The 27,802-nt window shown below is 42.6% G+C and overlaps 1 protein-coding gene across 1 annotated transcript; it reads left to right on the plus strand.

Annotated features, from left to right (window-relative positions):
• On the plus strand, nt 1-27,802 carry LOC135536925 (uncharacterized). The gene is made up of 12 exons (XM_064963146.1): nt 1-103; nt 1,177-1,276; nt 3,846-3,870; nt 5,351-5,515; nt 5,693-5,796; nt 6,721-6,859; nt 20,429-20,549; nt 21,430-21,525; nt 21,827-22,102; nt 23,041-23,237; nt 24,791-24,903; nt 27,318-27,802. Exons 1-12 carry the CDS (start codon nt 1-3, stop codon nt 27,463-27,465), a joined length of 1,587 nt encoding a protein of 528 aa, XP_064819218.1. The 3' UTR covers nt 27,466-27,802.

A 27,802-nucleotide genomic window follows, 5' to 3' on the forward strand; every position in this document is an offset into this window, starting at 1 on the left:
ATGGCCGAGTACGTCAACAAACAGGTGATTGAATTGAACAAAGTTACTGAAGAAAACCGGAATAGATTAACGAGGAGCGTGAAGACTGAGACCCATCTCTCAGGTAAGAACTAAGTATTCTAAGTATCTTAGTGTCTCACACAGTAGCTGAGGCACGCAGGCAGGTCTGCACGTACAAACTGAATGATTTCACGCGTGCACACAAACACACACTAATACCACACACTAGAAAAACACATCTACATATTTATTGTTCTGTCTTCTGGGTGTTTCAGTTGGTACGGAGCATGGTGTTGAAAACTTGCTGAGGTCACGTACACTAAAATGTTTTTTTTTTTTATTCAGCTATTGAAAGTATTAGGAACTATTTAAATATGATTCATTGAAAATAACCTTTTTAAACAACAACACATTGGAAACCCAGACTGAGGAGCTGGAGAAATGCAATCACTCTCAAAATCAAAAGAGAGCTACAGAATTTCACTTTTATTTACCTAGGCAAGGCAAGTTTAGAACAAATTCTAATTTTCAATGATGGCTTAGGAACTGCCTGTTCAGGGACAGAACAACAGATTTGTACTTTGTCAGCTCAGGGATTTGAACTTGCAGCCTTTCAGTTATTAGTCAACACTCTAACCACTAGGCTAACTTGCCACCCCAGTGTGTCTGCAAGGAGTGACCATCCATGATCAAAATGATAGTTTGAACCATTTGAGGCTGTGCAGTGTTTGGTTACAATTACATTGTTTATAATTCCATGGTAAAAACAAGTTTATATTTGGGTTCTGATGGGGCTAGACAATTAAACTAAGCTCAGCTTTCTAAGTTACATTTTTAAAGAATCAATTCAGTAAATATTATGAATTTCAATGTGTAATTTTTTTTAAATACAGAAATCGCAAATTGACCCTTTAAATCATGCTATGACTATATTGTGTTACTTTGGTAATTTCTTCATGCATTTGCGTCCTGTTTATCAGATTGGAGATGACCGCAAGGTTGAGTAAACTGTTGCTGCCAACCCTCAAATTGGGGGAAAACCAATGACACATTGGAAATGTTTGATTAAGGATGTGTGTTCTCTTTTCATTTGAATCATTAGTGATGATGGTGTGTATGTGTCTGTCGGGGTGTGTATGTGTGTGTGTGTGTCAGCGAGTGTGTGTTCCTCTGCAGATGGAAGACTTAGACTCTACAGGCTGGCTGCTGTGTGTTTCGGAGTGCTGTGTGTTCTACAAGTCACTCTCAACATCTCCCTGAGACTGGCTTTCTGTGAGTGAAGCTGTGTCCCAAATGACACCCTATTAGCGCTCTGGTCAAATGTAGTGCACTATATAGGGTATAGGGTGCCATTTGGGACTCTATCTCATTTGGGACACTATTCCCATTTGGGACACTATTCCATGTGTAGTGCATTACTTTTGACCAAGGCCCATAGGACAGATATGTATTTTATTATCACACCATAGTTCTGTACTTACAGTGCAAGGATCACAATTCAGACTTGATGTTACATAATGTTGTTGTTGACATGGTCCATGAAAAAAGTAGTATGTACTGTAACTGGTACACTTGGCCTTGTGTACATCACTGAAAATGGTGAACAATGTAAACACCACAACCAGGACTGTGTTCCAAATAGCACCCTATCCTCTTTAAAAAGCACTACTTTTGACCAGGGTACATAGGGCTTTGGTCCATTGTACTGCACTACAGAAGGAATAGGGTGTCATTTGGGACGCATCCCATGCAGGAACTTCTTTGTTTTTCAGCTGGCTATAACGAAGAGAGGAACCAGTTAAAGGCTTGTTACAACACCACCAGCCTGCCGCAAGACAGAGACCAGTCAGATACCAGTAGTCGTGTCATTGACCAGTGTACAGAAAGAGACCAGCTGCAGAAGGAGAGAGACCAGTGCCGGAAGAACATGAACCAGCTAGAGAGGATGACAGGCCAGTTACTGAGGGAGAGAGACCAGTTACAGAGTGAGAGAGACCAGTTACTAAAGGAGAGAGACCAGTTACAGAGTGAGAGAGACCAGTTACTAAAGGAGAGAGACCAGTTACTTAAGGAGAGAGACCAGTTACAGAGTGAGAGAGACCAGTTACAGAGTGAGAGAGACCAGTTACGGAGTGAGAGAGACCAGTTACAGAGTGAGAGAGACCAGTTACAGAGTGAGAGAGACCAGTTACAGAGTGAGAGAGACCAGTCAGAGAAAACAGATGACAAAATACAGTTACAGGAGCGTAATAATGCCCTGACTAAAGACAGGGACATGTTGAGAGACAGGGTCAGTGTTCTGACCAATGAGAAGGCGGCGCTGGAGAAGAGGCTCTCTGTGAGTGGTAAGTAGTCAAGTCAGACACTAGGGCTCTTCTCTACCCTTCATTCCCCTGAAGGGTGAATTTACAGACTGACCTCAAAGACTAGACGTAACATAGTAAAAGTACATCTGTGGCACTCAAATTACTGTGATATGTTACGTTTGGTATAGCTACAAAAGAGAGAAGGTTCCTTAAGGCAAAAAAAGAAGGGATGTAAAGGTTTTACGAGAAGGATCGGAGGACCAATATGCAGCGTGGTAAGTGTCCATGGTTCTTTCAATGAGAAATACTCAACATGAACACAACTGATACAAAGAACAATAAACGTGAAACGAACGAAAACCAAAACAGTACCATGTGGTGAAAACAGACACGGAAACAAACACCCACAAACAGTGAAACCCAGGCTACCTAAGTACGATTCTCAATCAGAGACAACTAATGACACCTGCCACTGATTGAGAACCATACTAGGCCGAAACATAGAAATCCCTAAATCATAGAGAAAAACAAACATAGACTGCCCACCCCAACTCACGCCCTGACCATACTAAATAATGACAAAACAAAGGAAATAAAGGTCAGAGCGTGACAGTACCCCCCCCCCCCCGCAAAACCTTAACCTATAGGGGAGGGTCTGGGTGGGCGTCTGTCCGCGTTTGCGGCTCCTGCGCGGGACGGGGACCCCACTTCACCACAGTTTTCTCCGCCTCATTGTCTGCCTCCGTGGCCTCCTAAACGCGGCGACCCTGCTAAATGGCCCCACTGGACTGAGGGGCAGCTGGGGACTGAGGGGCAGCTGGGGACTGAGGGGTAGCTCAGTACTGAGGGGTAGCTCCGGACTGAGGGGCAGCTCAGGACTGAAGGGTAGCTCCGGACTGAGGGGCAGCTCAGGACTGAGGGGTAGATCGGGACTGAGGTGTAGCTCAGTACTGAGGGGTAGCTCCGGACTGAGGGGTAGCTCAGGACTGAAGGGCAGCTCTGGACTGGCTGACGACTCTGGCAGATCCTGGCTGACTGGTGGCTCTGGCGGCTCCATGCTGACTGGCGGCTCTGGTGGCTCCATGCTGACTGGTGGCTCTGGTGGCTCCATGCTGACTGGTGGCTCTGGTGGCTCCATGCTGACTGGTGGCTCTGGCGGCTCCATGCTGACTGGCGGCTCTGGCGGCTCCATGCTGACTGGCGGCTCTGGCGGCTCCATGCTGACTGGCGGCTCTGGCGGCTCCATGCTGACTGGCGGCTCTGGCGGCTCATGACAGACGGGAGACTCTAGCCGCTCTGGACAGACGGGAGACTCTAGCCACTCTGGACAGATGGGAGACTCTAGCCGCTCTGGACAGACAGGAGACTCTAGCCGCTCTGGACAGACGGGAGACTCTAGCTGCTCTGGACAGACGGGAGACTCTAGCAGCTCTGGACAGACGGGAACACCTGTAGGGAGGAGACAGAGAGACAGCCTGGTGCGTGGGGCTGCCACAGGACCCACCAGGCTGGGGAGACCTCCAGGAGGCTTGGAGTTAGGAGGAGGCACCTGAAGGACAGGGCTGTGGGGGAGCACTGGAGCTATGGTGCGCAGCCTTGGCACCACTCCCCAGGCTGGATAACTACTCTAGCCCGGACCCTCCAGAGTGCAGGCACAGGTTGAACCGGGCTGTGGGTAAGCCCGGGAGATCTAGTGCCTACTACGCGCACATCTCCTTAGGCTCCACTCCCACATTTGCCCAGCACGAGCGCAGCGCAGGCATAGGATGCACTGCACCCTCCCAGTGCCCCGGAGACACAGCATGTAGGACCTGCGCAGGAACCCTGGACCGAAACGGCGTACCTGCGACCAGACACGCTGAGCAGGCACCATACGCCCTGGCTGGATGCCCACACTTGCATGACACTTTCGGGGGGCTGCCCTATCGTGCACATAAGCATGAGGAGTGAGCTCAGGTCTGCTACCTGGCTTAGCCACACACCTCGTGTGCCACCCCCCAAAAAATTGGGGGCTGCCTCTCGTACCTGTCGCGCTGCCGTGCTGCCTCCTCATATCGCCGACGCTCAACTTTCGCTGCCTCCAGCTCTGCTTTGGGGCCGCAAAATTCCCCAGCCTGTGCCCAGGGTCCTTCTCTGTTCAAAATCTCCTCTCATGTCCAGGAGTCCTGTGATGCTAGCCGCTGTTGTTGCTGCTGCTGCTGCTGCCGCTGTCTGTTACCACGCTGCTTGGTCCTTGGTTGGTGGGTGTTTCTGTAAAGGTTTTCCTCCTCTTCCTCTGAAGAGGAAAGGCGAGAAGGATCGGAGGACCAATATGCGGCGTGGTAAGTATCCATGGTTCTTTTAATAAGAAATACTCAACATGAACACAACTGATACAAAAAACAATAAACCATAAACCATACTAGGCCGAAACATAGAAATCCCTAAATCATAGAAAAAACAAACAGACTGCCCACCCCAACTCACGCCCTGACCATACTAAATAATGACTAAACAAAGGAAATAAAGGTCAGAACGTGACAAGGGAAGATGGGTGGCCATATGATGGAACTGTCTATCAACTCAAAGATTGTGTGTTCGAATCACATCATGGACGACATCAGTATTTTTAACTTACTAGCAACTTTGCAACTACTTACTACTTTTTATCTACTTTGTAACTATAAATTTAACATGTGAGCTAACCATTCCTATAACCTTAACGTAACCCCTAACCCTAAACTTAATCCCTAAAAACCTAGCCTAGATAATGTTAGCAACCGACCCACATAGCTAACATTAGCCACAACAAAGTGAAATTCATAACATATCATACAAAATTGACGATGGACATCTACAAATTAATACAGACTATGTGAGATTTTACATATCATACTAACGTTTACCATGTTACATTTGTTGCTGAGAGCAGGGTGGAACAACACTGTGTGCTGTGCACACAATCATGGATTCACCAATAGTTAAATGACAATGTGAATGAAAATATCCAGTACAATAAAAACGTGTTATATATTTCACATATTATGTAAATTTCTTCAACAGAGCAAAATACTTGTCAGAAAATCTGCAATTCTTGTCAGGAGGGTTGGAGGCTGTTGGGATCCAGCTGTTACTTCCTGTCAACTCAGAGGAAAACCTGGCAGGAGAGCAGACAGGACTGTCTGAACAGAGGAGCAGACCTGGTGATCATAAACAGCGAGGAGGAACGAGTGAGTGAGTGAGTGAGTGAGTGAGTGAGTGAGTGAGTGAGTGAGTGAGTGAGTGAGTGAGTGAGTGAGTGAGTGAGTGAGTGAGAATCAAATGTAGTTGGTCAGTAATGTATCTTCCAGTATTTAACACATGTAGCCTATAGTAGTTGACAATATCAGTATCTTTCTCAACAACAGAAGTTTCTCTGTGGCCTCAACAAGATTGTCTGGATTGGTCTGACTGACTCCGTTACTGGGAGGACATGGAAATGGATGCATGGCACACCACTGACCACGGCAAGGTAAGAGACTACTGCTCTATAATAACACTGACCACCCCAAGGTAAGAGTCTAATGCTCTAATAACACTGACCACCCCAAGGTAAGAGACTACTGCTCTAATAACACTGACCACCCCAAGGTAGGAGACTACAGCTCTATAATAACACTGACCACCCCAAGGTAAGAGACTACTGCTCTATAATAACACTGACCGCCCCAAGGTAAGAGACTACTGCTCTATAATAACACTGGCCCCAAGGTAAGAGACTACTGCTCTATAATAACACTGACCACCACAAGGTAAGAGACTACTGCTCTATAATAACACTGACCACTCCAAGGTAAGAGACTATTGCTCTATAGTAACACTGACCGCCCCAAGGTAAGAGACTACTGCTCTATAATAACACTGACCACCCCAAGGTAAGAGACTACTGCTCTATAGTAACACTGACCGCCCCAAGGTAAGAGACTACTGCTCTATAATAACACTGACCACCACAAGGTAAGAGACTACTGCTCTATAGTAACACTGACCGCCCCAAGGTAAGAGACTACTGCTCTATAATAACACTGACCACTCCAAGGTAAGAGACTATTGCTCTATAATAACACTGACCACTCCAAGGTAAGAGACTACTACTCTATAAGAACACTTACCAGGCAAGTCAGTTAAGAACAAATTCTTATCTACAATGATGACTTACCCCGGCCAAACCAGGACGACGCTGGGCCGATTATGCGCCGCTCTATGGGACTCCCAATCTCGGCCGGATGTGATACAGACTACGGCTCTCTGATAACACTGACCACAGTTTAAGGAGTTGGACTGATTTTCTGTGTTCATACTCTAGGTTCTGAGAGAGAGGCCAGTCTAACTCTGTGCTTTTCATACTCTGGGTTCTGAGAGAGTGATCAGTGTAACTCTGTTGTTTCTACTGCAGCTATTGGAGGAGTGGCGGCCCTTATGGTGGTGGAGTGGAGAACTGTGCGGTGGTACGTTACTGGTCATCAGGATACAGAGAATGGTCGGACTATCAGTGTTCAAATCCACAGTTCTGGATCTGTGAAAAAGGCCTCTCGTAGGTACTGCTGTTTAAGGAACTCTGAAGACGGATTCTATATTTTGTTAGAATGGCACTCTGAACTAGACGTTGGAAAGAAAGGCACACACACACACACACACACACACACACACACACACACACACACACACACACACACACACACACAAGCATGAACACATACAAAACAAATTAGGTATATATCACTCAATAGCTGCTGTCAATGTTTAAATGTCCAGTTCATTATGTAGCATTGCATGTAGGCTGTACACAATTCTCTCTCTACCTCTACCTTTCTCATGTTGATGGATGTTTACACTGTTGAAAGGTTACGTGATGATTCCACCTAGTTGTTAACGTGAGAGATGGACTCACCATAGAGTTGAAAAAGTGGTATTACAGACTGGCCTACTGGCTTTTCCTCAATTCATCCTTTCTCGATTACTCCTCGCGTCTCTCTCCTCCCCTCCTTCTCAAAACACATTGGAGAATACATTCCTCGGGGAGGGACCTTCTCCTCTAATAGGGGTGAGGAGGAGAGGATTTTATGTTAAGATTTAGATGAGTGTGTAGACATACTCTGCTCTAAAATGCTTGTATTCATTGTTTTTATTAGCAACATGTCATGTGATTTGCCATGCTTCCGCTAAGTTCATTAATCATTTTTCTCTATTTTTTTCATGATCGATTATTATCATCAATCCCTTTTATAATGAGAAGAACAAAGGCACAGATTGAATCCTGATTGAATGTGATTGGATCGCTTATGTGTGACCTGCAGTTGGACACAGACGACAGAACAGGACTTAGAGGACACACACTGTGTGCAGGCAGACACGCACACATGCACAAACGCACGCTGTGAAGTTCAAAAAGAACAATTAGTTGTATTTTCTTCCTCCCTCATTCTCTTAATGTGTACGCCGAGGAACTTAAAACTTACTACCCTCTCCACTACTGTTCCATCGATGTGGATAGGGGGGTGTTCCCTCTGTTGTTTCCTGAAGTCCACAATCATCTCCTTTGTTTTGTTGACGTTGAGTGTGAGGTTATTTTCCTGACACCACACTCCGAGGGCCCTCACCTCCTCCCTTTAGGCCGTCTCGTCGTTGTTGGTAATCAAGCCTACCACTGTAGTGTCGTCTGCAAACTTGATGATTGAGTTGGAGGCGTGCATGGCCACGCAGTCGTGGGTGAACAGGGAGTACAGGAGAGGGCTCAGAACGCACGTGATGACAAATAGGAGAGATTTTTGAAAATGTTTTATTGTAAAATGTTTCATTTATTTAATTCTTCTGTTTGAAAATGTATTTAGACGTCTTGTTTCTGACCCAAATCAATAAACATAGTAAACAGCATCATCTTAGTTAATTTATTCATATCTAGACCTACTGTCGACCAATTATTACTTGTGTTTGGGTTGACAAATCACTAATATTATTAGGCCAAAAAAACATGAATGAGAGCTAGAAATAAAGCACAGAACAGAATGAACAAGGAATGAAGAGGACGATTAACACAACTGTCTGGTCCACAGGGCTGAATCCCAAATGGCATCCTATTCCCTATGTAGTGCAGATAAAGAGAATATGGTGCCATTTATTTCACATCCCAATAGTCTACTTCTTATTGGTGGATAGAGACTTGAAACATTCTAACACATAGAGCCATCTTATTGGTGGATAGAGACTTGAAACATCCTGTCGCCAGCTCTGGGCCACAGACAGAGAACAGAGAAGTACAGGATTTAGACACATCAAACCAACTACTGCTTAGTCAGTTAGAAAGGTAATCATACAGTAGATATTACCATTAGGAGTCAGTTAGAAAGGTAATCATACAGTAGATATTACCATTAGGAGACAGTTAGAAAGGTAATCATACAGTAGATATTACCATTAGGAGTCAGTTAGAAAGGTAATCATACAGTAGATATTACCATTAGGAGTCAGTTAGAAAGGTAATCATACAGTAGATATTACCATTAGGAATCATACAGATATTACCATTAGGAGTCAGAAAGGTAATCATACAGTAGATATTACCATTAGGAGTCAGTTAGAAAGGTAATCATACAGTAGATATTACCATTAGGAGTCAGTTAGAAAGGTAATCATACAGTAGATATTACCATTAGTTAGAAAGTAATCATACAGATATTACCATTAGGAGTAGTTAAAGGTAATCATACAGTAGATATTACCATTAGGAGTCAGTTAGAAAGGTAATCATACAGTAGATATTACCATTAGGAGTCAGTTAGAAAGGTAATCATACAGTAGATATTACCATTAGGAGTCAGTTAGAAAGGTAATCATACAGTAGATATTACCATTTGGAGTCAGTTAGAAAGGTAATCATACAGTAGATATTACCATTAGGAGTCAGTTAGAAAGGTAGATAATCAGTTAGAAAGGTAATACAGTAGATATTACCATTAGAAGTACAGATATTACCATTAGAAAGGTAATCATACAGTAGATATTACCATTAGGAGTCAGTTAGAAAGGTAATCATACAGTAGATACTACCATTAGGAGTCAGTTAGAAAGGTAATCATACAGTAGATATTACCATTAGGAGTCAGTTAGAAAGGTAATCATACAGTAGATATTACCAATAGGAGACAGTTAGAAAGGTAATCATACAGTAGATATTACCATTAGGAGTCAGTTAGAAAGGTAATCATACAGTAGATATTACCATTTGGAGTCAGTTAGAAAGGTAATCATACAGTAGATATTACCATTAGGAGTCAGTTAGAAAGGTAATCATACAGTAGATATTACCAATAGGAGACAGTTAGAAAGGTAATCATACAGTAGATACTACCATTAGGAGTCAGTTAGAAAGGTAATCATACAGTAGATATTACCATTTGGAGTCAGTTATAAAGGTAATCATACAGTAGATATTACCATTAGGAGACAGTTAGAAAGGTAATCATAAGTAAGTTAATACTATAAGTAAACGTTAAAATCATATATATTGCAATAAAAGGTCAGACAGTCTGAATTAGTTGATTAATTGATTGATTGGGGTCATCATTGATATTCGGTATGGTTAGTTAAGATGGCCGACTACAACAAACAGGTGATTGAATTAAAAGATGTTAATGAAGAAAAACGGAATAGAGCAACGAGGAGCGTGAAGGTACAAAGAATAATCTCTCTCTCTCTCACACACACACAGATGCAGACAGGTATGAGCGCACAAACCGAACGTACACACGTATGCTGGCACGTGCACACACATTAATAGCACATCATAGAAAAACACTTATACGTGTTTGTATTGTTCTGTCTTCTGTGTGGTTCAGTTGGTACAGAGCCTGGGGTTTACAACCTGCTGGGGTCACGTACACTAAAATGCATCAATTCAATATGTAGAACTATTTAATAAGATCAATTGAAAATAATCTTTATAACAGCAACACACTGGACACCCCACCACTGTTTTTGGTAAACAGCTGAGGGGCTGGTAACCTGAAACAGTCTCTGTGCACCTGGTGACCTGCCTGTTTTTTCCGCTCAGAGAAAGGTAACCACTCTCAGAAAAATGTACACTGCAGAAATATAACCACTCTCAAATTCATAGACAGAGCTACAGTATGTATGACTGGTAATGTATGTAATTCATAGACATAACTATGTAGGACTGGTTCTATATGTAATTGATAGACAGAACTATGTATGACTGGTACTGTATGTAATTCATAGACAGAGTTATGTATGTCTGGTACTGTATGTAATTCATAGCTACAGTATGTATGATTGGTACTGTATGTAATTCATAGCTACAGTATGTATGTCTGGTACTATATGTAATTCATAGCTACAGTATGTATGATTGGTACTGTATGTAATTCATAGCTACAGTATGTATGTCTGGTACTGTATGTAATTCATAGCTACAGTATGTATGCAAGGACGGACCATCCATGAGATCAAAATGATAGTTTTACCCATCTGAGGTTACACAGTGTTTGTTAACAGTTCCATGGTAGAACAAGCTGATATTTTGGGTCCTGATGGAGTTAGAAAGTTAAGCTCATGAGGCATTTACAGTAGAAGTTACATTCTTCAAGAATCAAGGGGGAAATATAATAAATTAAAAATATGTGAATGATGTGATATGGCAATCACAGATTGCACCTTTAAATTGTGCTACAGGAATCACAGATTGTGCTGTTATATGATGCTTCTGCTTTATTGTGTACTTTTGGAAAATTGTTGCTGCCAACCGCAATGGAAATGTTTGGTTCTCAGAAATCTAATATTAGTCATTAGTGATGTTGGATGATGTTTGTTCTATTTGAATCATAATGTAGGATGGAGTGCCTTCCTGTTTCTCTGCAGATGGAAGAACAAGACTCTACAGGCTGGCTGCTGGGTGTTTAGGAGTGCTGTGTGTTCTACAAGTCACTCTCAACATCTCCCTGAGACTGGCTTTCTGTGAGTGAGGCCCAAATGACACCCTATTAGTACAGTGCTTTTGACAGTGCACTATGTAGGGAATATGGTGCCACACGTATTTGTTTCTCAAAATCATTGTCACATGGTTAATAATACAAAACACAATTGCATCATTCATTAGACGTTCTTATCCAGAACGAATTACAGGAGCAACTAGGAGTAAGTCCCTTAGTCAAGGGCACATTGACAGATTGTTCAACTAGTATACTGCTCCAACGCTCTAAACCGCTATGCAACCTGCCGCTTCAAAAAGGAATTAAAATAATAAACATTTTAAAGTAGAAATTCCATTAATGGCTTATAAAGAAATGAGTGCACAAAGAGATATCCTAAGGCAATGTAGCAGTAGGCCAAGAACTTCCATTGTCAACTATAACAAATAAAATCAGAAAACATCCGGATGAAAATGTAGATTCTTTCAATCACATTCATCTCTCTACTTCTCATGTCTGCCCCTCTTTCTACCTTGATCTATCATTAGTGATGTGCAACATTATATTAAATCAATCAATTGTATCCAGCCCAGTTACTGTATATAGGAAGGTCCGTCCCAAAGCTTGCAACATTTTATCAACTAGGCTATTCTGGTCCTCAGAGTGTTTTGCTCCAGTGAGCTCAGGACAGACACAGCTGTTTTTACTGGAAGGGAGATGTGCTCAGGTATTTTGTGAAATTCCCACTGGATATATGGGATCCTCAGAGCATGACATTTTGCTTTTTCACAGGAGGACTGGTGATTATCGAGGGGGAGAGTTTTGTAAAGATTTTTAAAATACTGTGAGGAACTAACATTCACAATGGATGTAAAGGTGAAGAAAAACTGACTTAGAAGCTCAGCTAATTAGTGGTGTTGAGTGAACACGATCAGAAATCAGACATCCCCAAATGGTTACTTCCCTACATTTGCGCAGCAGGCCAGTGAGGCTACTTCTATATGCGTGCTGTGGCTCCGTCAACATTAAGAGGACAGAGAAACCAGATACATGCTGGACAAACTCGGCCATCAGGCTCTCCTCCAACAGTGTCATGTTGGCAGTGAACTCATCAGGGAGGAACAGAAACATACTGACTGATCATCCTGCATCTGAATATCTGCGGAGAGAGAAAAAGGCAAGGAAAAGTACAATGGAGAAGAGGAGATATCCGATTGGAAAATATGTTTATGAACAATAAGTATTTGAAACATTTTATACAAATGAACTGTGTCATTACTGTGCAGCCCGGATATAAGTTAATTCCCACTTGGTAATAGTCCTGGGTAATCATGGCAAAGCGGGTGAGCGTCACCCCATCTAGCTGGAAGTCCTCTATCGTTCTTCTTTGACTGAACCGAGTCATCTATCTATACACACACACACACACTATACACACACACACACACGAAAGTACAAGGCGGCAGATGAAAGGTGAAAACAACTTCAGGAGATGAGATAAGGGCTTGAACCCCAGCCCTCTAGTACCTTCTCGAAGTTGGCAACACCAAGAGTAACCAAGCCAGAACCTCTTCCCAGGGGCTTTGTCAGGATGCGATCCACCAGCCTGTTTTCAATATTTCCGCAAGGTGGCGCCAACTCTCCACTGTTTGTAAATGCTCAATACAACGCTCCGATACTTTCAAAGTGGTCCTGATATTCTTCCGGTAACCAGCGCTTGACTTGGGCAGGATCTCACCGGAGCAGAGTACCGGCACCTCAAATGGTCTACTGCTGGAGCTCCTGTTCCTCTTCAGGAATATCAGCTCAAACGTAGTGTGGAGCTCCTACACCTAAATATGAAACAGTACCGGAACCCAAAATGAGTACCAGAACCTATTTCGGTCAAAGTCAAGCACTGCCAGTAATGAAACCATCAATGATCATGTGTATTTATTTTTCAAAAAAGTGTGACAAAAAAATGTAAAAAACTGCATCAGCTCTACTTGACTACACAAGCCAAGTGCATTCAAAAAGTATTCAGATGCCAGACACTTTTCTCACATTTTGTTACAGACTTATTCAAAAATTTATAGAATATTTGTCCCCCTCATCAATCCACACACAATGCAACACAATGACAAAGTTTTTAGAATTTTTAGCAAATGTATAAAACAAAATCATAAACAGAAATACCTTATTTACATAGCAAATAGTCTGAATATCTAAGAGACTTGAAATTGAGCTCAGATGCATCCTGTTTCCATTAATAATCCTTCAGATATTCTACAACTTGACTGGAGTCCCTGCTCAGTAAAAGGCAGGTGGCAGTCCGCTTGGAATGCTGCACAGATTTTGGAGACACCAAAAGACTCTCAGACCATGAGTAACAAGATTCGCTGGTCTGATGAAACCAAAATGGACTGCTTTGGCCTGAGTGCCAAGCTCCATGTCTGGAGGAAACCTGGCACCATCCACACGGTGATGCATGATGGTGGCAGCATCATGCTGTGGGGATGTTTTCAGCAGCAGGGACTGCTGAGCTAAACGACTACAACTCACTTCCATCATCATGAAGTGCTTTGAGAGACTAGTCAAGGACCATATCACCTCCACCCTACCTGACACCCTAGACCACTCCAATTTGCTTACAGCAAATAGGTCCACAGGCGATGCAATCTCAACCACACTGCACACTGCCCTAACCCATCTGGACAAGAGGAATACCTATGTGAGAATGCTGTTCATCGACTACAGCTCGGCATTCAACACCATAGTACCCTCCAAGCTCGTCATCAAGCTCGAGACCCTGGGTCTCGACCCCGCCCTGTGCAACTGGGTACTGGACTTCCTGATGGGCCGCCCGCCGGTGGTGAGGGTAGGCAACAACATCTCCACCCCGCTGATCCTCAACACTGGGGCCCCAAAAGGGTGCGTTCTGAGCCCTCTTCTGTACTCCCTGTTCAACCACGACTGCATGGCCACGCACGCCTCCAACTCAATCATCAAGTTTGCGGACGACACAACAGTGGTAGGCTTGATTACCAACAGCGACGAGACGGCCTACAGGGAGGAGGTGAGGGCCCTCAGAGTGTGGTGTCAGGAAAATAACCTCACACTCAACGTCAACAAAACTAAGGAGATGATTGTGGACTTCAGGAAACAGCAGAGGGAACACCCCCCTATCCACATCGATGGGATAGTAGTGGAGAGGGTAGTAAGTTTTAAGTTCCTCGGCATACACATCACAGACAAACTGAATTGGTCCACCCACACAGACAGCATCGTGAAGAAGGCACAGCAGCGCCTCTTCAACCTCAGGAGGCTGAAGAAATTTGGCTTGTCACCAAAAGCACTCCCAAACTTCTACAGATGCACAATCGAGAGCATCCTGGCGGGCTATATCACCGCCTGGTACGGCAACTGCTCCGCCCACAACTGCAAGGCTCTCCAGAGGGTAGTGAGGTCTGCAAACTACCTGCCCTCCAGGACACCTACACCACCCGATGTTACAGGAAGGCCATAAAGATCATCAAGGACAACAACCACCCGAGCCACTGCCTGTTTACCCCGCTATCATCCAGAAGGCGAGGTCAGTTATAGTTATTTGTTTCAAAATGTATACCGTCACCAATTTGGCCACTTGGGTACATTTGGGCTACTTGTGTTGGACATCTGGGTGACTTCATGATAAAAGTCATGTAGCACACCCATTTTGGAAGTTATCATTCTGAAACTTTGCACGAGTACTGTTGCCCTCTTATATTTTTTCACTGAAATTGTCCCCATCATCCCATCTGAATGTTTGTTTTATCTTGTTCATTTTAAAGATGATACAAAAATAAAAATAAAACAACGTATGTTTTTTTTCATTGTTTTATCTAAACCAGATCTATTGTGTTATATTCTCCTACATTCAATTCACATTTACACAAACTTCAGAGTGTTCTTTCAAATGGTTCCAAGAATATGCAAATCATTGGTTCTGTGCCTGAGCTACAGGCTCTTAGATTTGGGTATATCTTCAGGCAGAAATTGCACAAAGTAAGGGGGGAGCTGTAAGAGGTTTTAACCTTTCTGGGGCAGGGGTTCCGCTAGCGGAACACAGACCACATTCCGCTGAAAAGGCAGCGTGTGAAATTCAAAAATATATTTTTTAAATATGCAACTTTCACACATTAACAAGTCCAATACAGCAAGTGTAAGTTAAACATCTTGTTAATATACCCATGGTGTCCAATTTCAAAAATGATTTACAGCAAAAGCACAACAACACAGAGAAACAACACAGAGAAACGGTCCTACTTCTTAAACTGTGGTCAGTGAAATTATAGAGCAATAGTCTCAGACCTTAGTGTGGTCAGTGTTATTAGAGCAGTAGTCTCTTACCTTGGGGTGGTCAGTGTTATTAGAGCAGTAGTCTCTTACCTTGGGGTGGTCAGTGTTATTAGAGCAGTAGTCTCTTACCTTGGGGTGGTCAGTGATTTTATATAGCAGTAGTCTCTTACCTTGGGGTGGTCAGTGTTATTATATAGCAGTAGGTGTGACAGAAAACAACAGCAGGGTAGCCTAGTGGTAGCCTAGTGGTTAGAGCGTTTGACTAGTAACCGAAAGGTTGCAAGTTCAAACCTCTGAGCTGACAAGGTACAAATCTGTCGTTCTGCCCCTGAACAGGCAGGTAACTCACTGTTCCTAGGCCATCATTGAAAATAAGAATTTGTTCTTAACTGACTTGCCTAGTAAAATAAAAGAAAAAAAGAAAAAAATAGGCTATTCTTCTAATATAAAATCTCTAACCACTAGGTGGTTGAGAGAGACAATAAAGAGAGACCTACATGCAATGTTACATGATGAATTATAAATCTTAACATAAAAAATTAACCACGGAACAGAATGAACAAGGGAGATGACCAAAACAAAACACTGTCTGGTCTAAATACTGCATCCCAAATGGTACCCTTTCCCCCCCATGTAGTGACTGTATAGATAATAGGGTTCCATTAAGGACACATCTCAAGAGTCTCCTTATTGGTGGATAGAGCACTGAAAGCAGAGAAGTACAGGATTTAGACACATTAGAATAACTACTGCTCAAGTCAGTTAGAAAGGTAATCATACAGTAGATATTACCATTAGGAGACAGTTAGAAAGGTAATCATACAGTAGATATTACCATTAGGAGTCAGTTAGAAAGGTAATCATACAGTAGATATTACCATTAGGAGTCAGTTAGAAAGGTAATCATACAGTAGATATTACCATTAGAAGTCAGATAGAAAGGTAATCATACAGTAGATATTACCATTAGGAGTCAGTTAGAAAGGTAATCATACAGTAGATATTTGTCACGGCTTTCTTCCTGGGAAGGAGAGGCGGACCAAAACACAGCGTGGTTGAAGTTCATGGTTCTTTAATAAGAGACACTGGACACGCACAGGAAGCCTGGTTCTTCCTGGGAAGGAGGGGGACCTGCCAGTTCATGGTTCGAGACACGGGCCTGGTGCGGGGGCTGGAGGTGGCACTGGATAGACCGGACCGTACAGGCACACTGGAGCTCTTGAGCACCGAGCCTGCCCAACCTTACCTGGTTAAATGCCCCCCGGTCGCCCTGCCAGTGCGGCGAGGTGGAATAGCCCGCACTGGGCTGTGCAGGCGAACCGGGGACAGCATGCGTAAGGCTGGTGCCATGTACGCCGGCCTAAGGAGACGCACTGGAGACCAGATGCGCAGAGTCGGTTTCATGGCACTTGGCTCGATGCCCACTCTAGCACGGCCAATACGAGGAGCTGGTATGTACCTCACCGGGCTATGCACACGCACTGGGGACACCGTGCGCACCACAGCATAACACGGTGCCTGCCCGGTCTCTCTCGCACTCCGGTAAGCACAGGAAGTTGGCGCAGGTGTCCTACCTGGCTTCGCCATACTTCCTGTGTTCATCACCCCAAGACATTTTTGAGGCTGACACTCGTTCCAGCCCTGCTTCCGTGCTGCCTCTTCAAACCGCCGCCTCTCCGCTTTGGCTGCCTCCAGCTCTGCCTTGGGGCAGCGATATTCCCCCAGCTGTGTCCAGGGTCCATCACCGTCCAACTCGTCCTCCCATGTCCATTCCTCCTTGCGCTGCTCCTGCTGTCGCTTCTCCTGCTGCACCTTGGGACGGCGACACTCCCTGGCTTTGCCCAGGGTCCTCTCCGGTCGAGGATTTCCTCCCACGTCCAGAAGTCCTGGTTGTGCTGCTCCTGCTGGCGCTGTCTGTCACCACGACGCTTGGACCTGTTGTGTTGGGTGATTCTGTCACGGCCTTCTTCCTGGGAAGGAGAGGCGGACTAAAACGCAGCGTGGTTGAAGTTCATGGTTCTTTAATAAGAGACACTAAACATGAACACAGCTTCAAAACAAGAAACGTGAAAACCGAAAACAGTCCCGTGTGGCACAAACACTGACACAGGAAACAATCACCCACCAAAATACACAAAGAATATGGCTGCCTAAATATGGCTCCCAATCAGAGACAACGATAAACACATGCCTCTGATTGAGAACCAATCCAGGCAACCATAGACTTACCTAGACACCTAAAAGAACACAACCCCATAAATCTACAAAAAAATCCTAGACAAGACAAAACACATAAATCACTCATGTCACACCCTGGCCTAACCAAAATCATAAAGAAAACAAAGATAACTAAGGCCAGGGTGTGACAATATTACCATTAGGAGTCAGTTAGAAATGTAATCATACTGTTAGTTAAGATGGATGACTGAGTCAACAGACAGGTTATTGCATTAAACAATGTTTTTGAAGAAAAACAGAATACAGCAATGAGGAGAGTGAAGAGTGAGACCCATCGCTCAGGTAAGAACTAAGAAATCACACACACACACACACACACACACACACACACACACTGTACTCCCTGTTCACCCACGACCGCGTGGCCATGCACGCCTCCAACTCAATCATCAAGTTTGCGGACGACACAACAGTGGTAGGCTTGATTACCAACAACGACGAGACGGCTTACAGGGAGGAGGTGAGGGCCCTCAGAGTGTGGTGTCAGGAAAATAACCTCACACTCAAATTCAACAAAACAAAGGAGATGATTGTGGACTTCAGGAAACAGCAGAGGGAACACCCCCCTATCCACATCGATGGAACTGTAGTGGAGAGGGTAGTAAGTTTTAAGTTCCTCGGCGTACACATTAAGAGAATGAGGGAGGAAGAAAATGCAACTAATTGTTATTTTTAGATTTAGAGGAGAGTGTGTAGTCATACTGTACTCTGTAAAATGCTTCTTCATTATTTTTATTAGCAACATTGCCATCAGCTTATGTTTCGTTAAAAATAAATGTTTTCAAAAAACAGTGTGACCTGCAGTTGGACACACACAGATGGCAGAACAGTACTGAGAGCACACACACACACACACACACACACACACACACACATACATACACACACATACATACACACACACTTCCCTTTGAAAATTCTGAGAAAGATGCCGATGTAGATTTCCCCACACACTTCTGAATAACTCCTTACACTGACGTCACACACTTCTGAATAACTCCTTACACTGATGTCACACACTTCTGAATAACTCCTTACACTGATGTCACACACTTCTGAATAACTCCTTACACTGATGTCACACACTTCTGAATAACTCCTCACACTGATGTCACACACTTCTGAATAACTCCTTACACTGATGTCACACACTTCTGAATAACTGAATAACTCCGTACACTGATGAATAACTCCTTACACCCCTTACCCTCTGGAAAGCCTTACAGTTGTGGGCGGAGCAGTTGCCTACCAGGCGGTGATACAGCCCGACAGGATGCTCTCGATTGTGCATCTGTAGAAGTTTGTGAGTGCTTTTGGTGACAAGCCGAATTTCTTCAGCCTCCTGAGGTTGAAGAGGTGCTGCTGCGCCTTCTTCACAACGCTGTCTGTGTGGGTGGACCAATTCAGTTTGTCCGTGATGTGTACGCAGAGGAACTTAAAACTTACTACCCTCTCCACTACTGTCCCGTTGATGTGGACAGGGGGGTGCTTCCTCTGCTGTTTCCTGAAGTCCACGATCATCTCCTTTGTTTTGTTGACATTGAGTGAGAGGTTATTTTCCTGACACCACACTCCCAGGGCCCTCACCTCCTCCCTGTAGGCCGTCTCGTCGTTGTTGGTAATCAAGCCTACCACTGTAGTGTCGTCCGCAAACTTGATGATTGAGTTGGAGGCGTGCATGGCCACGCAGTCGTGGGTGAACAGGGAGTACAGGAGATGGCTCAGAATGCACGTGATGACAAATAGGAGAGATTTTTGAAAATGTTTTATTGTAAAAAGTTTCATTTGTTTAATTCTTCTATTTGAAAATGTATTTAGACGTCTTGTTTTTGACCCAAATCAATTAACATATTAAACAGCATCATCTTAGTTAATTTATTCATTTACTAGACCTACTATTGACCAATAATAACTTGTGTTTGGGTTGACAAATCACTTATATTATTAGGCCAAAAAAACATGAATGATAGTTAGAAATAAAGCACAGAACAGAATGAACAAGGGATGAAGAGGACGATAAACACAACTGTCTGGTCCACAAGGCTGAATCCCAAATGGCATCCTATTCCCTATGTAGTGCACTTAAAGAGTATGTGGTTCCATTTGTCTCACATTTCAAGAGTCTCCTTCTTATTGGTGGATAGAGACTTGACACATTCTAACACCTACGGCCTTCTTATTGGTGGATAGAGACTTGCAACATCCTGTCGCCATCTCTGGGCCACAGACAGAGAACAGAGAAGTGCAGGATTTAGACACATCAAACCAACTACTGCTCAGTCAGTTAGAAAGGTAATTTACAGTAGATATTACCATTAGGAGACAGTTAGAAAGGTAATCATACAGTAGATATTACCATTAGGAGACAGTTAGAAAGGTAATCATACAGTAGATATTACCATTAGGAGACAGTTAGAAAGGTAATCATACAGTAGATATTACCATTAGGAGACAGTTAGAAAGGTAATCATACAGTAGATATTATCATTAGGAGTCAGTTAGAAAGGTTAATCATTAGTAAGTAAATACTGTAAGTAAAAGTAACTTAGAATCATAGATATTACAATAGAAGTCAGACAGACTTAATTAGTTCATTCATTGATTGATTGGCGTAATCATTGATAGTCAGTACGGTTAGTTAAGATGGCCAAGTACGTCAACAAACAGGTGATTGAATTGAATGAAGTTAATGAAGAAAACCGGAATAGATTAACGAGGAGCGTGAAGACTGAGACCCATCTCTCAGGTAAGAACTAAGTATTCTAAGTTTCTTAGTGTCTCACACAGGAGCTGAGGCACGCAGGCAGGTCTGCATGTACAAACTGAATGCATTCACACACTAATATCACACACTAGAAAAACACTTGTACATTTGTATTGTTCTGTCTTCTGGGTGGTTCAGTGAGAATGGAGCAGGGTGTTCAAAACCTGCTGAGGTCACGTACACGAAAATGTATCAATTCAATGTATTTTTTTTACTTCAGGTATTGGAACTATTTAAATAAGATTAATTGAAAATATTAAAAAATTAGCAACAACACAGTGGACACCACGCCTGAAAAGCTGGAGAAATGTAATCACTCTCAAATTCATAGAGAGAGCTACAGTACGTCTGCAAGGAGTGACCATTCATGATCAAAATGATAGTTTGAACCATGAGGCTACATACACCGTGTTTGTTTACAAATCCATAGTTTATAATTCCATGGTAAAACAAGTTTATATTTGGGTTCTGATTGGGTTAGACAGTTAAACTAATATCATGAGGTATTTCTATGTTACATTTTTCAAGAATCAAATAGGTAAATATCATTCATATAAATTGATGTATAAAAAATGTATATAAAAATCGCAGATTGACCCTTTAAATCCTGCTACGTCTATATTGTGTAACTTTAGTCATTTCTTCATACAGTAGCTTCCTGTTTGTCTGATGTGAGATGACCACACTCTTGAGCAAACTGCTGCTGGAAAACCAATGACACGTTGGAAATGTTTGGTTCTCAGAATTAGTAAGGGATCTGTGGGATGATGTGTGTTCTGTTTAAATCTGAATCATTAATGATGATGGTGTTTGTGTGTGTGTGTGCGTGTGTGTCTGTTGCTGTGTGTGTGTTCCTCTGCAGATAGAAGACTAAGACTCTACAGGCTGGCTGCTGGGTGTTTTGGAGTGCTGTGTGTTCTACAAGTCACTCTCAACATCTCCCTGAGACTGGCTTTCTGTGAGTCAGGCTATCCTCTTTTATAATTCACTACATTTGAACAGGGCTGATAGGACAGATATGAATGTCATTGTCACAACATAGTTCTGTTGTCACAAACCAAGGATCACAATTCAGACTTACAGACATTACATAGCTTATGGGACCCGTAGTTTGACAGTATTGTTGAAACGCAAACTAAAAAAATGACAACACCACAACCATTATGTCCCAAATATCATCCTATGCTCTTTGACCAGGGTGCATAGGGCCCTAAGGGAGGAATAGGTTGTCATTTGGGATCCAATTCCCTGTCTTTCAGTCCACTCCAACAGAGAGAGAGAGCAGTTAAACGGCTGTTACAACACTGGCCTGGCGCAGGTTGGAGACCAGCCAGATACCAGTAGTATCATGGATCTGTGTACAGAAAGAGACCAGTGCCGGATGAACAGAAACCAGCTGGAGAGGGAGAGAGACAACGAGAAAATGGACAAAAAACAGTTACTGGAGCGTAACACTGCCCTGGCAACAGAACGGGACAGGTTGAGAAAGTGTATCAGTCTTCTGACCAATGAGAAGGTGGTGCCCTCTATCTGTGGTAAGTTGTCAAGTCAGTCACTAGGGCTGCGTCCCATTCTCTACCCTTCCTTCTCCTGAAGTGTACACTTGTTCAGTCATGAATTTAACCCCTGTGTGCACCCTCGTTATGGATTTACAAATAGTTAATGACAATGTTAGAATTTGTTGTTTAATACTTGTTACATACAGTATACTGTACAGTATTTCTCTGACAGAGCAAAACATTTATCAGAAAATCTGGAAAACCTGACTTGAAGGAAATCTGTCCCAATAATCTCTCCTTTCTCCAGATGTGTGCACTTGTTCACTTCCCTTCATGGATTTAAAAAAAATGACTGGTGTAAGGTTCTTATTTTTCAGATTAAATAACCCACGGATGCTAGAGAAGCTTCAACCAAGTTTAATTCTTCCCAAAGATTCTGTACAGCTGTATTCAGACAACCCAACATTTGTTCCATCCAGATATTTATATCTCACTTAAGACACTCCCTCTCTCCAATCCTTACATTTTATGGTCCAACAGGAAGAGAGTAAAGAGGGTAGCAGGATACCAAACCTTTATTACTCCCTTATGAGAATCTGTCCTCACCCCCTAACCTCAACCCCTCCTTCATCTAATCCACAGATGTCCATCTGTCTCCCCCTTATCAACATGTTGCTCTCCTCTTCTCCATCCAACACATTCCACAGCTATCTGTCTTTCTACAGAGACCCAGTCTCTTTTATTACACTATATGTCTGATCTATCATGTATTTAATATCTCCATGTTCAAAATGTCAAATCCAACACTGGTATATGGGAATTCTCTCTAGCACCCATGTCTACACCAATGCTTTTAGATTTGTGGGAAGTAGTGAACGAGTGCACACTTCAAGGAAAGAAGAGATTTTTGGAACGCAACCCAGATCTGAATATTTGAAAACCAATAGTGCGGACAATGCGTGTGTTGTCTCTAGGTACTGAAAGAGTGGTGGAAGGGAGTGGCATGGCAGTCCAAATGATGAGGACTGTGTTAAAGTGTCCTACAGGATGGAAGATGTTGGGATCCAGGTGTTACTTCCTGTCTACTGAGAGGAAAACCTGGCAGGAGAGCAGACTGGACTGTCTGAACAGAGAAGCAGACCTGGTGATCATAAACAGCAGACAGGAACAGGTGAGAGAGGGGAGGGGGGAGATTTGATGTGGATTTCTTTTAGTCTTCATTTGGACTAATCTTCCAAGAGTCCTTAAAACCTCTTGAAACTCCCCATCCCGGATCCGGGATCGTGAATAAAGCCTCAGGCTCATTAGCATAACGCAACGTTAACGATTTCTGAAAATCGCAAATAAAATGAAAATAATGCGCCTGCTCTAAAGCTTAGCCTTTTCTTAACAACACTGTCATCTCAGATTTTCAAAATATGCTTTTGAACCATTGCTATTCACTAATTTGTGAAAGAGTATGCTAAGCTAGCTTAGCATTTTGAGTAGCATTTAGCACGCAACATTTTCACAAAAACCAGATAACCAAATAAATAAAATCATTTACCTTTGAAGAGCTTCGGATGTTTTCAATGAGGAGACTCTCAGTTACATAGCAAATGTTCAGTTTTTCCTGAAAGAATCTTTGTGTAGGAGAAATCGCTCCGTTTTGTACATCACATTTGGCTACCGAAACGAACCGAAAATTCAGTCACCAACAACGTCAAACTTTTTCCGAATTTACTCCATAATATCGACCGAAACATGGCAAACGTTGTTTGGAATCAATCCTCAAGGTGTTTTTTCACATATCTCTTCATTGATATATCGTTCGTGGAAGCCTACTTTCTTCTCTGAATTCCATGGAAAAATACTTGCAGCTGAGGTTTGCGCACCAATTTCGGCGCAGGACACCAGGCGGACACCTGGTAAATGTGGTCTCTTATGGTCAATCTTCCAATGATATGCCTACAAATACGTCACAATGCTGCAGACATCTTGGGGAAACGACAGAAAGGGCAGACTCATTCCTCTCGCATTCACAGCCATATAAGGAGACAATGGAAAACGGAGCCTCAAAAATCCTGCTCATTTCCTGGATGCTGTTTCATCTTGGTTTTGCCTGTAGCTCACGTTCTAGGGCACGCACAGAAAATATCTTTGCAGTTCTGGAAACGTCAGAGTGTTTTCTTTCCAAAGCTACCAATTATATGCATAGTCGAGCATCTTTTTGTGACAAAATATTAAGCTTAAAACGGGCACGTCTTTTTATCCAAAAATGATATAGCGCCTCTAGAGTTTCAAGAGGTTTTAAACATGAAATGACCATTTATATTAAGATCACATTTTCACATATAACACGCTGTTACAAACAGACATAATACACTAACATATTGACCAGATAAATACTCTAACAGTCTAAAAAGACAGATTGATTCCTCATCTACCATAGTCCAGCACAACTACCCTATGTATTATATTTAAATGGTTTAAAATATTGTTTAAATGTATATATTGTAAGGTTTCTGGTTTGCTCAGTTAGAGACAGAAGAGGAGAGAGAGAGAGAGAGAGAGAGAGAGAGAGAGAGAGAGAGAGAGAGAGAGATAGAGAGAGAGAGTGATTGAGAGAGAGAGAGAGAGCGAGAGAGTGATTGAGAGAGAGAGAGAGAGAGAGAGAGAGAGAGAGTGATTGAGAGAGAGTGTGTGTGTCATGATGTTTAGAATAACTTTATTCAATCCTAACAGAAGTTGTTGTACCAGCTGCATGGTGATGCAGATCTCCTGGTCTGGATTGGTCTGACTGATTCTGTTAATGAGGGGACCTGGATATGGGTGGACAGCACACCACTGACCACATCGTAAGAGAAATTACTACTTTTATAATAGGGCTCTAACATCTGGATATCATTTAGGATGATGTTTCTACCACAGTATCTGACAGTGTCTGACAATTTCACTTATGTGTCCTGTTCTCAGTGGTGATTTTAGCATGTAAATCTTGGTGGGAAAAACCCAACAATTATTTTGGGATGAATGCCAGCAATGACATTATGACAGTATTCTCCCTGTACACCAAGTCAGAACCGGGGGCATATAATCAAATAAGCATTTAAGCAGACAATGAAAGCTCTTACAATATTCAATGATGACATTTCTCTAAAACAAGCTATAGGCTACATGTGCATCACCAAGTCAGAAACATAGGCTAAATTATGAGGGGGAAAGGGACCAAAGTATTAGGATGAGACACATGGACTACGAACAGCTTACTACACAATACCCACTTAGTATTACTTTCTTAGCTTCAGTCTACATATCTCCTTGACATATTACATCATTTATGCAGCACCATATAAGACCTTTTTCACCCCCTCTCCACCGAATAGCAAGCAGCGGTCGCAAAATAGGGATTGCTTTGCAATGCTTGCAGTTAGCCATTGTTTCCTTACAAACCACTCCTTGTTGAATTTGCGATTTCTGAATTGCTGTGTAATGTTTATGTCCAATGGCCGATGATCACCGATACATTTTATCTACAATTTATCTTCATATGACAAGGATTTAAAAGGATTTGCCAGTGGATGGTCGACGTGATTCATGATGATGACTGCTCGTCTAGCTTGCTAGATAAGATTTGATGTATGATGTATGATGTCCAATCAAAGCTACGGTAGATATAACGTGATTTGTCATTTATCTGTGGCCAATGACCTTGAGCTTTCTTGGATGGGTACTTTAATGTAAATCTACGGCAGCACCCAAGGGGGCTTGAACTGCCTAGCTTTCTCTGTAGATTCTGCTGTGACGTAGTGTCCCCATGAGTGACAGAACACTGAGCCAATCATGGCACAATTAAAGAACTCTACCAACCACTACGCCCGGTATATTCCGCTGGCTGCCCCTCTACCACAGAAAGTCCTGAGCTATGCTGAAACACCTGTATACCTGGAACATGGAAATTCCCTCTTGTGCGCATCCCCACACCAACCCAATTCTTTTAGATTTGTGGGAACTTGTGGAAGAGCTCACACTTCGGGAGAAAGGAGAGGTGATTGGAACACAACCCAGATCTGAATATTTGAAAAAAACAATATAGCGGACACTGTAACTGTGTTCGAATACCCTTACTAACATACTGTATACTACATACTTAATGAGTATACACTACATACTAGAAGTTAATTTCAGTATACTGTAAACGAACAGTATCGTTTCAGTTGATCGTACTAGACAGAGCGTCGTCTATTTATCGGAAGTTGAGGCTGTTGCTATGCAACCTTTTGCTAGCTTATTAGCATAACTAATGACTAGCTAAACTTTTTACGATTTTTGGTGTGTTTGTAAATTACATTTGGAATGGTAGCGTGTGCTCTGTGCATTTGTATATCAAGAGCGTTTCGCTCTTGGAGAGTTCAAAGCGCACGCTGGATGCTCTGGCCAAGGACTAGGGTTGATACGAGCGCTCAACGGCCGTCAAGCACCCAAGCTAACTGGCTAACGTTGGCTAGCTATGAGAAACACCTCACGTTGACCGTTTTACTCGCCCTAGCAGAACTGGTTAGGCTGTTTTCATGTTATCCAGAGTGCTGGTGACTAACTGTGCTGATCGCAACAATTTAATTACGCTTTTTGCCAACGTTTACTGACACCGGCCATATTCAAAGGGTGTTGAGCGTTCGTAAATTCATCAGTAGATAGCTAGAATTAACAAGGTCCATTGAAACGCACAACGATTATACCACTTAGTTAAGAATTATGTGAATAATCAAGTCAATAAACGTTGGGTAGTCAGATAGTGAATATACTGACTTGTACGTTCGATGTACTAGTGGCAAACTAACGTTATGTAGATAGCTAACATACCGGTACATACTACTGTATTGCTATGCGATTTGTAAGGATAGCGTAGCAAATAAATTGTCAGCCAACATAACGTGTAACGTAACTTATTTGAAAAGTCATTACTTTATTACATTGCTTAACATTTTTCATAATTAGTTAAAGTAATGAATTAGTATCTGCTCTCTTCGGACTTTGGCTAAATATTTTCTGCCATTTTTTTCTTATCTGAAAACGACGTGAAGCCACGACCATTTTCTAAAGAATTGCATTATGGGCCCTAAAAGTAGAGAAACAGATTGTATACTACGTATTTTGGTGAATTTAGTACAACTTCCGGGAACTTTTGGCATACTAACTCTATCCATACTATGACCGATAATAGTGCTGTTAGTATGAGTAGTCGAACACAGCTTGTGTGTGTTGTTTCTAGGTACTGGAAGCGTGGTAAGCCGGACCATGGTGGTACCAACAACAAGGATTGTGTCGAGGTTAACCATCGGGACAGCGTTTTGGCCAACTGGAACGATGCACCCTGCAACCACATGCTGCGCTGGATCTGTGAGAAATTACAGAAATAGCTACATATAGGTCAAATCCACATCGTGTTTAAATGTGTTTATTTTATTGTTGCACATTAACATTTTCCCTAAGATTGTGTAACTAACTGAGCACATGCATTTGCATGGTATTATCTTTCTGTCTTTCAGCTGTAATTCAATTTTGGCAATATATTATTGGCAGCCTTTTGGATCAGTCACAATACTGTATTGTTTTCAGCTTTGTCCTTTTCCCCCTAAACAGTTTATCCATATTACTTCTATGAAATGGTATTGTACCATCTACTCCGCTGTGAGATATATTTTCATGTGTTTCAATCTGGTGTCCAAAACCGAAAGTAAAAGACCATAAGACAGA

The sequence above is a fragment of the Oncorhynchus masou genome, unplaced genomic scaffold, assembly GCF_036934945.1.
Source record: "Oncorhynchus masou masou isolate Uvic2021 unplaced genomic scaffold, UVic_Omas_1.1 unplaced_scaffold_685, whole genome shotgun sequence".
In the NCBI taxonomy this organism is placed as follows: Eukaryota; Metazoa; Chordata; class Actinopteri; order Salmoniformes; family Salmonidae; genus Oncorhynchus; species Oncorhynchus masou.

Coding starts and splice junctions, on each gene's coding strand:
- LOC135536925 (XM_064963146.1), top strand. CDS start 1: ATGGCCGAGTACGTCAACAAACAGGTGATTGAATTGAACAAAGTTACT. Junction 1,277..3,845: donor CTGAGACTGGCTTTCTGTGA/GTGAAGCTGTGT, acceptor GCTTGGAGTTAG/GAGGAGGCACCTGAAGGACA. Junction 5,516..5,692: donor TAAACAGCGAGGAGGAACGA/GTGAGTGAGTGA, acceptor TCTCAACAACAG/AAGTTTCTCTGTGGCCTCAA.